The 17,495-nt window shown below is 38.9% G+C and overlaps 1 pseudogene and 1 gene segment (V, D, J or C); both read left to right on the top strand.

The window, feature by feature from the left end:
- The first annotated feature begins 9,480 nt into the window (after positions 1-9,480).
- On the top strand, positions 9,481-10,334 carry LOC123388332 (annotated as a pseudogene).
- Positions 10,335-16,673: 6,339 nt separating this feature from the next.
- LOC123388333 lies at positions 16,674-17,495 on the top strand. The segment is given in 2 exon segments: positions 16,674-16,763; positions 16,888-17,495. Coding segments are annotated over 2 exon segments (405 nt in total).

Here is a 17,495-nt window from a genome sequence, read left to right on the forward strand (position 1 = left end):
TGGATCAAGCCCGCCTGCTTCTCCCTCTGCTGCCTGCCACTCTGTCTACTTGTGCGCTCTCTCTCTGTCAAATAAATAAATAAAATATTTAAAAATTTTTGATTCACAATTATCATACAATCTCTCTCACATGAGGAATAATTTCTTTTTTAATCTATGTTCTGATTACTGAATATTTGAACTTGTTTCTAATATTTTGGTTTTGTTCCATATGCTTTTTGCCTTTTTCATTTATTTTCCCTTCTGTTGCATTGACAGAACTTTCACTTTTTCTCTGCTGATTTGAAAAAAGCAAAATGTGCTTCCATATTATTGACAATATTCTCAAATCGTGTGTGGGGGTGTGTGTGCAGATGTTTACATTTTTTTCTGTGTTTTAATTTTGTTCTGTAATAGTTTTTTCCTTATATATACATACCACTGCTTTCTCCTTGGGTGTGCTTTTTCTCTTGCTGATTTGCTATATTTTGGAAAACCTCAGTGAATGGTTAGAGCAAACTATATACTACCTCTGTATCAGGACAAAATTTCAGAAAGAGTTTATCAAATGAGCTGATAAACTCCAGTTTTAATGCACATTAAGAAAAAAATAGAAAATGAAAATCTTCTAACACAATAATGAGAACATGAGTTCTCTTCATTCTTCTTCAAGCCCTTTGTCCCTGACTTTCCTCCACCTGGAGTAATTTTCACCTGCCAGCCTCAGGGCTTATTCCTTCATTTCTTCCTCATCTCTTGTTCCTAAAAAAAACATGTGCTCATGTGGAGGAATTGCTTAATAAGCTTTATTGTAGTGTAGTATTTCCTAGATTAAATAAATCATTGTAGCCTTTAATCAATAGAGGAAAGGATGTATAAAAATGTGTACACTATATAGAATATAATGGAACAAAGGATGTATATGGGTTAATATAATAAGACCTACAAGATTTACTACTGAGTTTATAAAACAAGTTACAGAATAGTATACCTTAAATGTATGCTTACATTATAATAAAGTCTAAGTAAAATACTATATATTTTCTGTTGATTCAAATCTAGTAAACATCTGGAATTATCAACTCCAAATTGTAAAGATGAAGAAAGTATTACGGTAATCAGTGATCTAAGGGTCAGAATTGAAAAAGGTAGTCAAAAGGGATTTTAGTCTATAGGTAATGTTTTATTACTTTTAATAATTCATATATGCACAAGTTCCTCCTATTATTAAAAGTAATAAAAATCATAAAAGCCATCATAAAGGCTTATCCATATTCTCTTCTATCCTTGAGGCCAAAAAGGGGAAGGGAGATTTTCGCAAGATTTTGTCCAAGGACCTAATGAAAAATGTATTTGTTCCTCCTCTCAGATCAGGTATTTTTTTTAGTTTTTCCTCCTCTTATGGTCCTACCCTTTTACTCTATAATTATGTATATTTTTGCCTTTCCCCACAGATTGTAAACTAGTACGTTTTCTAATTTTATATATTTATTATTTTTATTTTCTTTTCAGTTACTTAAGGTACAATGTTATATTAGTTTCATCTGTACAATATAATGATTCAACACTTCCACAGAACACCTGATACTCATCACTACAAGGGCATGCCTTCACTCCCCCACCTATGGAATCCATCCCCCCAGTCCTCTCCCTCTGGTAACCATCAGTTTCTTCTCTTTAATTAAGAGTCTGTTTCTTGATTTTCGCTCTCTCTATTATATATTTTTCCTTTGCCTGTCTGGTTTGTTTCTTAAATTCCACATGAGTGAAATCATATGGTATTTGTTTTCTCTGACTTACTTATTCCTTCAGTGCTATGCTATACTCTCTAGCTTAATCCATGTCATTACAAATGGCAAGATTTCATTCTTTTTTGTGGCTGAATAATATTCCATCACACGTTTAGATATTCTGAATATCTAGGAAATTACCCCAGTGAAACAAAAAGCTCAATGAATGTGGATTTCTTTTGAACTAAGTTAAAGAAATCAAATAAAAGCACAAGATGAGATTTACCAAATTATTTTCTGATATCAATTTCCATGCAATTCCATTTTAAAAGTAGGATTTGGCTCACTGGTAATCCCCCATTCAAACTAAGCAGTTATTTTCTTTTCTGATCATCTCCAATTCCTTCATCAGGAAATTTGGAATGAAAAGAGCTGGGAGGTTCTTTCTGTGGAGTTACGGTCTGAAGTGTTTTTGCTGACCGTTTCAGTCCTCTAGGGGGCACTCTAGGCTTTACCAGAAACAAAGACTTTTTTTTTTTTTAATCTTTTTTTTTTTCAGTGCTCCAAAATTCATTGTTTACACCACACCCAACAAAGACTTTCTGATGGTCCAAGGTTGAGCCACTAAAGGGAGAACAGAAATCATATAAGCCAGTCCAATTATAGACAGCAAAGTCAGGGGAGGCAGGGATGGACAGACTTTGTGTAAAGTTCATCTCGGGTTTTCAGTTCTGCCATTCTATATCAGCTTCACACATCTGGAGGCCATGTCTCTAGAAATCCATTATACAGATAATTCTTGGAGCATAGGTGACAAGATAGGATTATTTCTGGGCATTGTGACCATGGAAACGCAACAGAAAACGTCCCATTACCTGTTGTCAGTATCAATAAAAGCCCCTAAACTTACTGACCCTGAAATTATTTCAATACCTCAGAAACCCTACCTTTTCATGTATCTCTGCTGAGAATGGAGGGAACAAGAATGAAGAGAAGAAAGGAAAAAATAAGGGACAATAAATAAGAGAAAAGAAAGGGAGAAGACAATATTGCCCGTGACCAGCAATGTATGGCCTGGCCAGACTCAGCTATGTATGTAAACAGAGTGTCCGCTAGTTAATGGCAAAGGAGAGGTGGAGAGGTAGAAATTAAATCAGAAGGGACATCATGCAGGTATTTTACTTTTCACAACAAATTCTGGTTGGAATAATACTCTTGCAGATGGTGACTATCTGTCTTGGTTTCTAGAACTCTCCTGATTTCAAGAATTTGTAGCTACTTCTGCAATACACAATGCATGCTATTGATAGTTTTCTCTTTTTATATAACCAAACCCTCAGCTTGCCTGTCAAACTGTGAAGTTTGGGGAATGGAGTCACTCTTCCCCATGATTCCTCAATCTTGAGTGCAACCCACTGAGACACTGACTCTTCTAGAAGAATCATTCGCCTTTCCTCATACACTAACCCACAAATTTCTTATATGAGTGTTTAAGAAAGAAACCTCTTATATCTTCCTATATTGGAAATATTGTCCCTACCTCACTGCACTGTAAAAATCACAATTTTAGAGAGATTGTTAATGAGTGTCACTGGGCCACTGTGGGTGGAGTCTCGAGTTCAGTGAATGACAGAGCTGAGGTGTGATTGGTGCTCAGTGATACTGGTGGAAAGGATTGAGTGTAAGAACACAATTTCTCTGAATCCAAGACTACACCCAGCACAGTAGCATTGTCAGTAATTCAACAACTAGACAAGAAATCATGAGGAGATATTGGGGAGCTCTGCTGGGGCTCCTATGGCTCCAGGTTTGCTGTGAGTAGGGTGTTCCAGATGGGGCTGGGGAGCAATGCACAGCCCACATTGGGGGTGGGGGTGCTGACACTGAGCTCCTAGAGGGTCTTACATTTTCAGTGGTGTGTCTTGGGATATTTATTTTACAGGTTTGAAAATAGCACCAGTGACTCCCCAGTGACATCACTTGTGCTTGTTCTTCTCTTTCCACACAGGGGTGAGAGGGATGACGGTGGAGCAGAGCCCTTCACACCGGAGCCTCCAGGAGGGAGCCAGCTCTACTCTCAAGTGCAATTTCTCTAATGCAGTGAACAATGTGCAGTGGTTCCGACAGAACCCCGGGGGCGGCAGTCTCACCCGGCTGTTTTACATAGTTTCAGGGATGAAGCAGAGTGGAAGGTTAAACTGCACAGTGAATACTAAGGATCGGTCCAGCACCCTCCACATTGGGGGCCTCCCAACTGGAAGACTCAGCCACCTACCTGTGTGCAGTGGAGGCACAGTGCTTCTTGGTGATCTGCAGCCTGCACCCAAACTGCAGCTGTGCCTGTAAGCCCCACCCTTCCCTGGGTTGTACATTTGCCCCCAAAGCAGGCTTTGCACATTTTCAGACTTTCAGATTTATGTTAGGGCACTTTTTTTCTCTCCTAAAATTAGACCCATCAGGGCTTTCATTTCACTTACTTGCCCTTTTTTTCCTCCCAGAAAGCCCTTTGCAGGTAAAAACCTCTACCATGGAGTCACTGGAACAAGTGATAGAAATGCCCATATCCAGTACCACCCTGGGAAAACAGATGTCCTAGCAGCTAGCATATAAATTATCTGTAAGTAGTCAAATGGAAAAATGCTCAAAAAAACTCAGTGGTCATCAGCAAACAAAGAGATGACTAAATTTTTTAGTTATCTGTGGGTGGTTCTTTTTCAAAGAAATGTAAAGAGAATATGCACAATGTTTTCTAAAGTCTGTATTCAGCTTTTTACTCCTGGAAACACAAATACAATAAAATAATTTTATTGAGGGTTGGGCACTCTACTTATATATTTTCTTTTTCAGTAAGATAATACTCTGTGAATAAGTACTTTACTTTTATGCATGAATAAAGGGAGGATTCTAGAGCATAAGCTATATTGTTGAGATCATATTATTTCAAAATTAGTGAATTTGAGGTGACATTAGAGCTTATTCTCTGAGAACCTGGTATAGAAGACCCTACAGAATAATAAAATCTAAATGATTTGTACAATGTATTGACATACATCACTGACAAAAGTATCTATTTGAGTAATTCTAAATAGCACCTTGTGAAGAAGAGCTCATGGAAATTTTCATTCTGTTCCATGAAAATCTATTGCTCTTCCTTGCATTTTAAATGAATCTATTACTCGTGATTTTGTAACATCATTCCTAGTTGGGGAAGGGAAGCAAACAGCCTCCAGGACTTCCCTAAAAGATCCCTGTCTGTCTGTCTTTGTATTTGAGGTCTGTTGTAGCCAGACCTCAAATACAAAGTCGAAACACAAAGTCAAAACTTACATGTGTAAAGATTCCAGCACAAACTGAATTCCAGCCTGCAGTGGCTTTTATGTTGAGAAAAGGGCATTGATAGGAAGGCATATGCCCCTGAAAATTCAGATGGAGGTAAATGGGCAGACTCCCTGAACCTGGGAGGAAACTCGGTTTCTTAAGCATGGGACCTGTAAAGTTACACAGCCCTCCACTCTTCCAAGGAACCCTGACCTTGGTTTGATGCTGTGCCCTCACTGTCTTGAAATTAATACCAGTTTTACCTTTATGCTTGTCTTTTATAAGTGAGTCCAATAAGTGGGAGGAACAAGTGCCTGAGCAGAGAGGTTCGTGGACAGCAGGACATAGGTGGGAACACATGCAGGCTCAGGTTCTGGGTCACAGCAGGCTGCGTGTGAGCTGAGCGGTTGGCAGGGTCACCTGTGGTGTCTGTGCCTGCTTTGGATTAGCTGGGGCTTTGACATGCATCAAAGGGTACAGTAAATATTATTGGGAAATTACTACAGATTGAAAGTGTATACCTGGACATTTCAAGAAAGCAGTTTAGCAGTTTCTTACGGGACTAAACATACTCTTACCATTTGATGCAGCAACGACTTTCCTGAGTATTTTTCCCAAAGGGTTTTAAAAGTTATGGTCCACACACAACTTGTACACAGGTGTTTTATAGCAATTTTATTCATAATTGCCGAAACCTTGAGGTAAGTTGCATGTCTTTCAATAAGTGAATGAATAAATAAATAGTGGTATATCCAAATACTGGAATATGATTTGCTGCTTAAAAAAAAAAAAAAAAGGGAGCTGTGAAGCCATAGGGCAACTTCATATGCATTTTAGTAAGTGAATACAGCCCATCTGAAAAGACTACATAGGGTATGATTCTGATCCTATGACATTCTGGAAAAAGGAAAACTAGGAGGGAAAAAAAGATTGTGGTTGCCAAAGTTTGAGGGGAGCAGCAGGGATAAAGAGCACAGAGAATACTTAGTGTATTGAGCCTAGCCTCTATAATAGTATAATGGTGGATACATTCCTTATACACTTGTTCATACCCACAGAATGTACAACAGCTGGAGTGAACCCTAGAAAAACTGTGGGCTTTGAGTGTTTAGGATGAAGCAGTGAAGGCTCATCCATTGTAAAAGGTGTCCTGGAGAAGTTGACAATGGGAGTCTGTACCTGTATGGGGGCAGGAAATGCACTGGATACCTCAATATGTCTGCCTCATTATCTTTGAACTTAGTTTGAAGTGTTTGAAAATAATAAAGTCTTTAAAAAATTAAATTGAGAGACATGAAACTACTATGTATGAAGAGTTAAAGCATTTTAGAAAAATGGTCCCTTAGAAACATTACCTAGTGACACATTTTCCCTGTTTTTTGAATAAGGATCCTACATTTTCATTTTGAAATGATCTCAAAAACTGTATAGGTATCCAAGGCTAGAAATTTTAAACCTCCAAACTGAAGTTTTAAGGAAAAAGTCAGAATCCAGCAAGCAATTAGACTGTTTTAGAAAGTACTTCCCACTTTCCATATATAGTAAGTTCATCCACTTTGCCTAATTTGTTTTTCTTTTTTTCATACAATACATACAATTATATGTAATAGATAAATAGAAGAAATATGACTCCAGAAGAACATCCTACTTACCCATGGCTCAGCCATGGAGCCCCCTGGTCTCACTGCCTATGAAGGACTTTCCACTCAGTGAATGAAGACCCATTTTTTTCCCCATGTTTAATTTGGCTTTAGTTCTCCTTGATACATTATTGATCTCATAGAAGAAAGAAAAACCCAAATAGGATCTCGTCCTGAGAATTGTGTCTATATTCTGAAGAGGCCTCAGGGTGGGTTAGGATCAACCTCAGATCCATTAGATTACATGATATTGTGAAAATGGTATTGGGGTTCCATGATGCAGACAACTTCTCCCACTCTGACACTAGTCCACATAGCACACAATCAGTATTCAATAAATATTTGTTTTGTTATACAGTATAAAAGGAACTTAGAGATGGAAAAGCCCTTAGAAATCCTTTTGTCCAACTTTGTTTTACAAAATAGAGACTGTATTCTAGATGACAGCATGGAACAATTATGTAGTAAATGATCTGGGTGAGAAAGAAAGTAGGTTTCCTACTTCCTTTAAAACATTCTCTCCCTTGCTGTAGGACCATCCTGCTGTGTAAAGAGAATGTGTTTAATGCAAGCCCAGATCTCTGAAGTTTTGGTCTGATAAAGACATGGTCCTATCATTTTGAAACCCTAAACGAAGAGTTCCACTTTGTGTAAATGTCTGAGACCTTGGGCAGGAAAGACACTCTGGCTGAGCTACTTTGACTCTACCAGCAAACTCGTGCATCACTCCCTGTTACTGTGGGAGAAAGCCAGAGGTGATGGCGTCATGTGAACACCAACAAGTATTTCTAAGGACTTTCCCCAAAATAGCTAATATATTTATCATCCCAGGTGGAAATCCCTTGAAGGCAGTTTGAGTATAATGAGTATAATTCACACATTGTCTACAAAATGACCATTGGAATTGGAAGACTTGTGCAGCTGGAAGTCCACGAAGATGGTAGGTGAAGGTTTTCTAGGCCAGCACTTTAACAAAAGGAAAGCAATATTCTATGAAATCATCATGGAGCTGGAAATTTTGCTCCAGGAATGGCTGTTTCTCTGCAATAGTTAATTCATGGAAGAGAGTCGTTCATATGAATGGTCATATTCAGACCATTATATTTTTTGTTAGTGTCACACCTCAAAAGTGCAAATATTGTCTTTTTGGTCTCTGAGAAGAGGAAAATTTGCCCAGAAAGTGTTTGAGCATGCTTATTTTATGGGGAATGGGTGAAAGAATGGAAGATGCTCTGAATCAAGAAATTTTCCAAACATAAAAACAATTTCATATATACACGTATATTTATATATTGAGTTGATTGATATTCTTCACCATAGCTATCTTTAAAGCTTTCAAGGTGAGAAAGGTGGAAGGAAGATGAGTGTATTCTTTGTCATTTAAGAGGATCCATGAGTAGGAATTAGAGGAAAGGGGCTTCTTTTGAAAATGAGGTTGTCTTGTTTTCCCAGAGACCATTTCTCCTCATCAGTTCTTTAGGACAAGTTTCTTGTTGGTACCATCCCCAGAGCACAGGGAATATTTGTGATTGCCTGGATTTATTGTCACAGAGGTCATCAGAAATTTCCAGATAATTAATGTGAATGTGAAAGGGGCTTTAGCAGAGAGAGATATTTCTCGATACTCACAGGGCCACTGAGCTTTATCAAACACTGTAGTGGCGTTTAGGGGAAATATGATGGCGTATGGAATGTGAAGCGTGGGGGGCAGGAACTGGGAAGCATGACAGGGTAGATGGCTAATACTCAAGAGGAAATTGTCCTGAGGCCATGAGTCAGTAAATTGCATTGGAGGACATGCCATCTATTTTGATTTGAGAAAAGGAAATCACCTCAAGGATAAACTCACATGTGGTTGTATTTTCTGAGTTCGCAGGTTGAGGTTTCATCAGAATTTCTACTGTGTCTTTCAGTACTTTCCAGAATATAAAACACATAGCATTCAAATAAATTTCTTAAAGCACATCAGATTTATTTATGTAAATTACTGCAATCTTGGGTCAAAGTGTTTCCTGTAGTTGTAATATTAATAACTGATGGAAGTTATCCCCACTGCTTATCACTTAGATTTAGTCCTTTACTTTTTGTTATAGTCATCTCAAGTGAGAGAATAGTCTACATTTTGACTGTTGGTACTGTCAATCCTCTGAAAAAAGCAAGGTCATGGGCAAGACCAGCTAGGCGAAACACATCCTGAGATCAGAAACATTTGAAATATCATATGATCTTCTCTCTCTTATTCTAAGCTTTGGGTTACATGTTCCTTTTACAAAGAGTTTTCTTCGTCACAAATGAGAATGATAGATTTGGCAGAAAGGAAAGTTTCTCTAATATCTTTTTTAAGAGAGTGAATAATGATTCCCTCCTGATTTCAAACATGTGCACCAGACCTATCATGGAATAAATAGCAATAACATCTATAGCTTTACAACTTATAAACAGTAACTCGGTAATGCACAGAGGCATAAACCTTGATCTCCACGTTCTCACTGTGCCCTTCATCCCTGACCTAAGATTTAATTTGCTTGACTGACTGCTGCCTTGATACATGGGAGTCCCTCAGAGGCACAGGCTAAGAGAAGAGCATTTCCCCAGCGAGTTCAGTAGAGATGTTACCACAAGACGGCAGTGCACCTGTGCTGATGCAGAACATGTGGAGGGTTCATTTAAGTGCATCTGATGGACTAGACTATGGCAGGAGCAGAGTCTTTTTCTTATTGGCTGGTACACAATGTGGGAAAGTACTCTGTTAGAGGAAAGAAGGGATGGCCCAATAAGAGAAGGTGCTGAGCTGGCTGGAGGTTACAATTCTGAACCTGAGCTTAACTGAGAGGAACCATGAAGACATCCATGGGAGCTTTAATCATGTTCTCGTGTCTGCAGCTGAACTGTGAGTTCAGAGTATATTAGTGGATATTCTTCAGAACTCAAGACTGGCTTTACTCAGGTTTCCTCCCATTTAGCGTAGAAGAAAAAGAGCATTCTGAAGCACAATAACCTGGAATCTCTCCTCTTTTCTCTGACCTTTTCTTTCTGCACAGGGTTCAGCCAGGGAGAGAATGTGGAGCAGCATCCTTCTACCCTGAGTGTCCAGGAGGGGAGGCAGCTCTGTTATCAACTGCAGTTATTCAGACAGTACCTCAAGTTACCTCCCTTGGTATAAGCAAGAACTTGGAAAAGGTCCCCAGCTCCTTATAGACATTTTTTCAAAGCATGACCACAAAAGAAGACCAAAGACTCACTGTTTCATTGAATAAGACGGCCAAACGTTTCTCCCTGCACGTCAGAGACACCCAGCCTGAAGACTCAGCTGTGTACTTCTGTGCAGCAAGCACACATTGCTTCCCAGGCACCTGCTGCCTGCACTCAAACCTGGGACTGGGGCATCCCCGTGTCCTTTAACACAGACCTTCAAGGATAGCTTTTGTGCTGTTGTTCGTCTGTAGGTGGAATCTAATATGTTAGACATTAAAAGAATGTAGTAAGACTATTAGGATGGAGATGACCCAGACTTGTTTAGAAAATTTTGGTGGATGACTGTTTTTTAATGTATTCTTGAATGGACTTAGTAATGTTTTATTTTGAAATTCAGGTATTAAAAATGTCTTTACATTTGTTATTCAGACCCCTCTCCTACAAAGAACCAGTAATACAGTCCTTATTATGGATGGGCACTTAATATTGTGTTTCATAGGTGGCATTTATTATTTTTCTGATTCTAAAACATTACATGCCAAATATAGAAATATGGAAAGTAGAAATATGAAAATGATAATTCCGTAATCAGATAATATTGCTAATATTCCCTTTAGTCTCTACAATATTTATTAGAATTACATTCACGATTTTTTCACTTTATGTATTTTGATCTGAGCATTCCCCACTTCATCAATTCTCTCCCTCAAAGGTCTTTTTTTTTTTTTAAGTTTTCATTTAACATTGCTTTAAAATATCTCTGTGAGGTATTTCCATTAATTGTAGTTTCATATTAATTTTGTTCATCTATATTTAGGGCAAAAGTTCATCTATATTTAAGGCAAAAGTTGACTGCCAAAAACTTCTATGTGCTTTGGTCACTTTCTTCTTGTGTCATGGGTTTTCCTTTAGAGCCCAGGGATGCTATGTATTGTTTGTGTGTTTAAGGGAAATTAAGATAGGGAGAGATTTGACAATGTGTGCTTCAGATAAAACTCAGAAATCTCGTCTTGTTTATAAAATGTTGTCAGTCTCTGTTCACAATCACCCTCTCATAGAATCTAGGAGACAGAATTTTGTATTTCATTCACTGGTATATTTTCATGAAGTATCACAAACTTTTTCACATAATTAATTATAAGTAGATGTTAAAGAAAGACGGAAAGGAGAATTCTGCTACTTACTCATAGTTTTAATTTAAGCCTTATGATTGAATTAAATTGATTTGTGAAAAGAAATGTCCTTATTCTATATCTGAGTATTTGATTGTTTTTACAATATACTGTTTATTTCTACTTATATGTGTCTCTTTCCTAATAATGCTCAGTTGTTTGAAGATAATTCAATTTATTCTTGGACTTATAGTTTTTTTGTCATCATTATAATGAAACTCTTCCTTCTGAGATATATGGGAAAATTTTATATGCATGTACCAGCCACCTTACTATTACTAGTAAATTGCACAAAGGCATTTGGACTAATGGCTGATGTAGAGATAATGTGATATCAACCTCCCTGCCACGTGTTCACGTTGACTGAGTTAAACATTACTAACTACAACCATCCTTTAAAAAAAAAAAAGTTATTTCTCTAGTATCTTGAAGAAGTCAAAGGAAATAAGTTGTGTAAATATTTAATTCTCTCAATCTCCACCCCTGCTCAAAGGAGGCTCCTTTCTAGGTCCCTTGAAGTCTTCCTAACTAACAATGGATATAATTGGCAATTGGCACAGTGGGAATGGTTTCTCTTAGCTGAGTTATGGTTGTTAGATATTTGCTAATGGCTTGTTTTTACTGGGGAAGTGTTCGGATTAAATTCAGTTTAAAACAGCTGAACAGAGGAGGTTAGAACTGTAGTCCAACACGTCAATGGGCTTGATTCTTTCCCCCTTATACTGCCAACTCCTGTGCAGTAGAAGGAAGATGACTTCTGATCGGCGCCTTTCCTCCAAGCCTGATAATGGAGTCAGAAGGAAGCATGCTTCTATATTATTCATTCATTTACTCTTAAATCAATTAGAGGGTGCAGTTCCTACAGGTTTGAATGCTTGATCAGACTGAGGTGAGAATTGATGCAGTGGAAGAAAACAAGTGTTTTAGCCTGAGTGTGCACTGAGTCTCAGACCCAGACACATCCCAGTTTAAACCTTCATCATGTTTGGTGTATTTGTTTCCTACATCCTGGGACAAGGTAGTACAAACTTTTAGGACTTCTCTGGATCCTGTGAAGCCAAACTGGGTGCCAAGAGTCTCCCTTTTGTTTCCTTTCTCTAGGACGGTGCTGACTGAATTTGTGTGATTTCTCCCAATCCGGGAGAGTGGGTCTACTCTCTGCGCATGCTCACTAGCCACCTACAAAAGCTCTCTGCTGTTGTCATCCTGTGTGCACTGGTGGGAGGCCACAGGGTGGGATGATGTGTGGGTAAGGGACTGAGTGTTGTGCGTGCTCATGGGCCATTTGTGGGGGTCTGCAGGCAGGCCATCTCCAGTGGGTCATGGGCAGATTCCTAATGAAGGCTGTGCCATGGTTTGGAGGGCCCATGTTGTTTTACTGCCCTCCAAGAGCCCTGGGTGCTGTTCTGCTGGGAGGACCCCACTCCCCAGTGAGCAGTACAGTTCAGTATTCTGGATGGGGCTAGAAAGAGGTTCCTCTTTGGGAGCATCCTCCAGAGCTGGAGGGTCATGTGTTCACTCACATGTTCTCACGTTCCTCTATGGGGGAAATCACAGACTGGAAAGTTCCTCTTGGCTCGGGACTGAGTCACATGGGCTGGGGTGATGGAGGTAAAGTGAAATTGTTTTTCATCCTCTCCTCAATGTATCCAATCTCAAATTCGTTTTGTTCCACAACTGCTGTGTCTACTTTGCGGGACTTCTTAATAGGCACTTTCTTTTAGTTTATTGTATGACTGTGAAAATTGGTTGGGGGGGGTTGGGGAGGGGTGGCAGAGATGGTAGAAAATTTCTATTTTGCCATTTTGATATCAGGGTTGACATTTTTATTTATTTATTTCTAATACCTCAAGTGAATTTTTAAAAGATTTTATTTATTTGAAAGAGAGTGAGACAGAGGGCGTGGCCAGGAATGGTGGGGTTGGGGGGGCAGTGGGAGAAAGAGAAGCAAATTCCTGGCTGAATAGGGATCCAGATGCACGGCTGGATCTCAGGACCCCAGGATTATGACCTGACCTCTCAGAAGACCTTTAACCAACTGAGCAACCCAGTTGCCCCTAAATTTTTTATTTGAAAATAAGTATATAGAAAATTCACATTTTTGGTGTATGTTCCTGTGAATTTTGAATTTTAATACATTGTATACATCATGTAACCATCATACAATCAGTGTACAGAATAATTTCTTTGGTCTCCAAAACCCCCTTGTGCTATTCTCTTACCTTTACACAATTCCATATTCCCCACTCCTTGCAAACATTGGTCTATTCTTATTTTTGTGTTTTAAAATGTCATAATGATGAGAGCATACAATACATGAGCTTTTGAGAACTATGTGTCTTGGTGGGAGGAAGCACATGCCACAAGCACATGCATAACCTTACCCTTTCACTACTCTCAGTGTTTCCTACCCCTGAGGTTTTGAACTTTGAAGTTATTTTCATCAGAATAAGCTCATCATTTCAAGTGTTTTGAATATCTTTAGAGACTTGATTTATAATTCTATAGAATGTATTTGGCAATTGATAATGCAGAGATGGTGTTGAAGTTTGGGTCAACTCATAATCGAGATGAGTCACATTTTGTACACAAGTCTTATTGTACAAACTTCATCTTAAATTTTTATCAATAGATACTTTTTCACATTGTATGAGCAATTTAATCGGTTAAAATTCACTCTAGCAGTACCAATTAGGGTATGGTTATTACTTGTTTTTCCCAGGAATTCATTTGAGATAACACATCCAATGATTTTTTTTTAAGTTAATTTATCTATTTTAGAGAGAGAGCACAAGTGAGAAGAGCACAAGAAGAGGGAGAGAGAATCTTACGCGGTCTGCCTGCTGAGCATGGAGCCCAACACAGGGCTCAATCTCACAATCTTGAGATCAAGACCTGTGATGAAACCAAGAATCCAGTGCTTAACCAGCTGTGCCACCCAGGCACCCCTGCAATAATTCTTAATCTTTGTTACACTAGCAATGTCTGTACAGAGCTGAACTATAACACTAGGGTGGATATGTATTGTCTCAGGTAAAGGCTATACACGTGCAAGTTATTTTATTAGTAAAAGAACAAAGTCAAGATAATCAGAAATATGTAACATTTTACCATTAAAGTGGGAAAGTACCTATAAAAGTATAAAAATAACCTCAAAAGAAGCAAAGTATTAAAATTGGTGGTTCCAAAAATCTAGGAGAGAATTCTTAGATTCCATCTCTTCTAATGGCTTAGGTGGAAATCTGCTTTAAGCAATTACCTGCTTATTTCAAGGCTCTTGCTTATACACTCATCTGTGGACTATCTCTTTCTGTTGATTCTCTGGGGAACCTCAGTTTAAGATCTAATATGAGTAGCTTTTTCAATTCTTGTCAGTGAAGGATGCACAATGTCATATAATTGATAAACCTGTAAGCAAGGATTCATTTCTCATACTTTATCTGCCAAACTGGTAATAAATTGTACTTATAAGCTCATTTCATACATCTCAATGGCAATCTTTTTCTGGGATTTTGTTCAGAGCACCAAAGGTTTAGGTCATGTAATGATGATGAAATGAATGGCCACAGAGCAGTCTGTACCTGTGATGAAAGGAAGAGTGTCAAGGGTTTATTTATCTAGTTCTATAGTTTGTGAAGGTTAGAATGTGTATGGGTTGGGACATCTGAGTTATGTGGGCTACAGTGAACAGTTAAAAGTGAGACAGCCTAGGACTTTGTAAGGGGGAAACAAAGCCATGAGGGCTAAGGCTGTACCAGACCACAGTAGTTCAAGGGTAACTGTTATAGTAACTCATTTCAGTTTTAATATTCCATTTGTTGTTTCCACTTTTCCACAGGATCGGGGTGTGATAGGAGAAGAGAAGTTTCTATGTGAGTTCTAACCTTACCTAACTTTCCCAAAGAAATTTACTCTGCCCTCTGGAGAGTAATTGAAATGGCATAGGCAGTAAACACAAAATCCAGTTGATATTTGGCTCTTGTGATTGCTGTGGTTTTCAGGCAAGAAGGTGGGCCAATCCATGTAGGAAATAAAATACTATTACCCGTCCACACTCATAGCTCATGGAGGGAATGCAACTGTGTTATATCCCTTTGGAGATACTCAAATGTTTCCTTAAGACGGTATTTCAGAGCATATTCCACATTCCAGATTTTATGGGATTTCATTGACTCCCAGAAAAGCATGATTAGCCCCATTGTCTGCCATCCTAGAAGTCTGCCACTAGTGTTTGTTTAATGTTGCAACCAGTATATTCCCAGTGTGAAGTGTTGTTTCTGGTGGATTGTAGCAAGTGTTCATTGGAGATCATTTGGATTAATTGCACCAGGCAGCTGTTCTGGCTTTGATACATCTTGTTCTCATGGATCATCAAATCAATCATTCATAGTGATTCTTTACAAAATTTAGTGCCACATTCTCTTTTTTTTTTTAATTTAATTTTTATTTATTTTTTATTTGAGAGAGAGAATGAGGGAGGAAGAAGAGAGTATAAGCAGGGGGGGGAGAGTCAGAGGGAGTGGCAGACTCCCAGCTGAGCAGGAAGAATGATGTGGGACTCGATCCCAGGACTCCAAGATCATGACTGCGCCGAAGGCATTCGCTTAACCAACTGAGCCACCCAGGCGCTTGGTGCCAAACTTTCTGTAATTAAGATGGTATTATTAAACTTTCTCATGGTTTTGTCTTTCTGTTTTTAAAGAGATGGTTACAGGGATGCCTGGATGGCTCAATGTGTTAAGTGGCTGCCTTCGGCTCTGGTCACGATTCCCAGGGTCCTGGGATTGAGTCCCGCATTGGACTTCTTGCTCAGTTGGAAAGCCTGCTTCTCTCTCTGCCTCTGCCTGCTTGTGCTTTCTCCCTCCCTCTGACAAATAAATAAGTAAAATATTTTAAAAGAATAAATAAAAAAGAGGTGCTTACATAGACTCTTACTTGGAAATGTATATTCAGATAACTTACTCAAGCTTTTTTTCTTAGCTTCTACCTTGTCTTTTTTACTATGGGATTTGTCTTTCTACAAAACTAATTTGAATTACATGAATTCATCAAATATTCATGTATTTGCTGTGCATTTCTAGTAGGATGCAGGAGATATGTGAAAGGGTTAAGAAAAGTTAGGAAGTTAAAAAACCTCATTATTGGGTGCCTGGGTGGCTCAGTTGGTTAAGCGTCTGCCTTCGGCTCAGATCATGATCCCAGGGTCCTGGATCATCAGGCACCCTGCTCAATGGAAAGTCTGGTCCTCCCTCCTCTGCTCTCTCTCTCAAAAATAAATAAAATCTTTAACACAAAAAAGGAATGTCATCTTCTTTATAGTATTTGAAAGTTGTGACCAACATTAAAAACATATTGACTAACACTGACAACATTATTTTTTGTAAAATGAGATATAAATGAGATGTTCAGTAATTCTGCTACTTGAATTAACGTTACTTCTCCAAGGTTTGGATTTTATAAAGGGGTCTGTAGTAGTAATTTCTTGACCAGTCTGGTTTTGTCTCAGTGTTTTAACGGACTCTGGCCAACATGCACACATTTCAGTCCCTGTCCACCAGAGGGTGCAGCTTCCTACCACAATCACATTTCCTGTGTGAAATGTGGGCTTCCACTGATCATTTCTGTCATTTCAACATTTCTTCATGTGAAGAATGAAAAATATTGTTTAGGTGATGCTCCAGAGATGAAGTGTTCTCCAGGCTTCGTGACTGTGGTACTCATATTGCTTGGTAAGTAAAATGCCTCTTAAAATTTGGATTCCTTTTTTCATGATGTCAGGAAAAAGTTTTAAGTATACTTTTATCTAAGACCTTTATGCCCAAGGTGACACAGTTTTCTTTTCTTTTTCCTCAGGACAAACACATGGAGACTCAGTGACTCAGACAGAGGGCCAAGTGACCCTCTCAGAAGAGACTTCCCTGACTATAAACTGTACCTATTCAGCAACTGGGTATCCAAATCTCTTCTGGTATGTCCAGTATCCAGGAGAAGGTCTAGAGCTCCTCCTGAAAGCTGTGAGGGACAAGGAGAAGGGAAGCAACAAAGGATTTGAAGCCACCTACAACAAAGATTCCAAATCCTTCCACTTGGAGAAAGGCTCAGTGCAAGCCTCAGATTCAGCTGTGTACTACTGTGCCATGTACGACACAGTGATGGGGACTGTAGGGGGAGCTGAGCACAAACTCTGGGCAGAACAGGGGCCTGGATGCTGAGTGTCTCTGCCTGATCCACTCTGGTTCCAGCACAATCTGTTGTTTGTCCTTCAGTGTCTGGTTGATACAAAAATCATATAAATGACTAGAGCACAGGAACCAGAAGTAACATTCCCCAACCCCAGCTGTTTCTTAGTGACACTGAGACTAGCTTCATTCCAAGAGTTCCTCAGCCAGAGCATAAGTAATTTCAAGATAAAGCCGCATAACAATGAAGTGGTCTCTTGCTCATCCTTGCAGTGAACGTCC

This window comes from Mustela putorius, unplaced genomic scaffold (assembly GCF_011764305.1).
Source record: "Mustela putorius furo isolate JIRA1106 unplaced genomic scaffold, ASM1176430v1.1 tig00003898_pilon_pilon_pilon, whole genome shotgun sequence".
Taxonomy (NCBI): domain Eukaryota; kingdom Metazoa; phylum Chordata; class Mammalia; order Carnivora; family Mustelidae; genus Mustela; species Mustela putorius.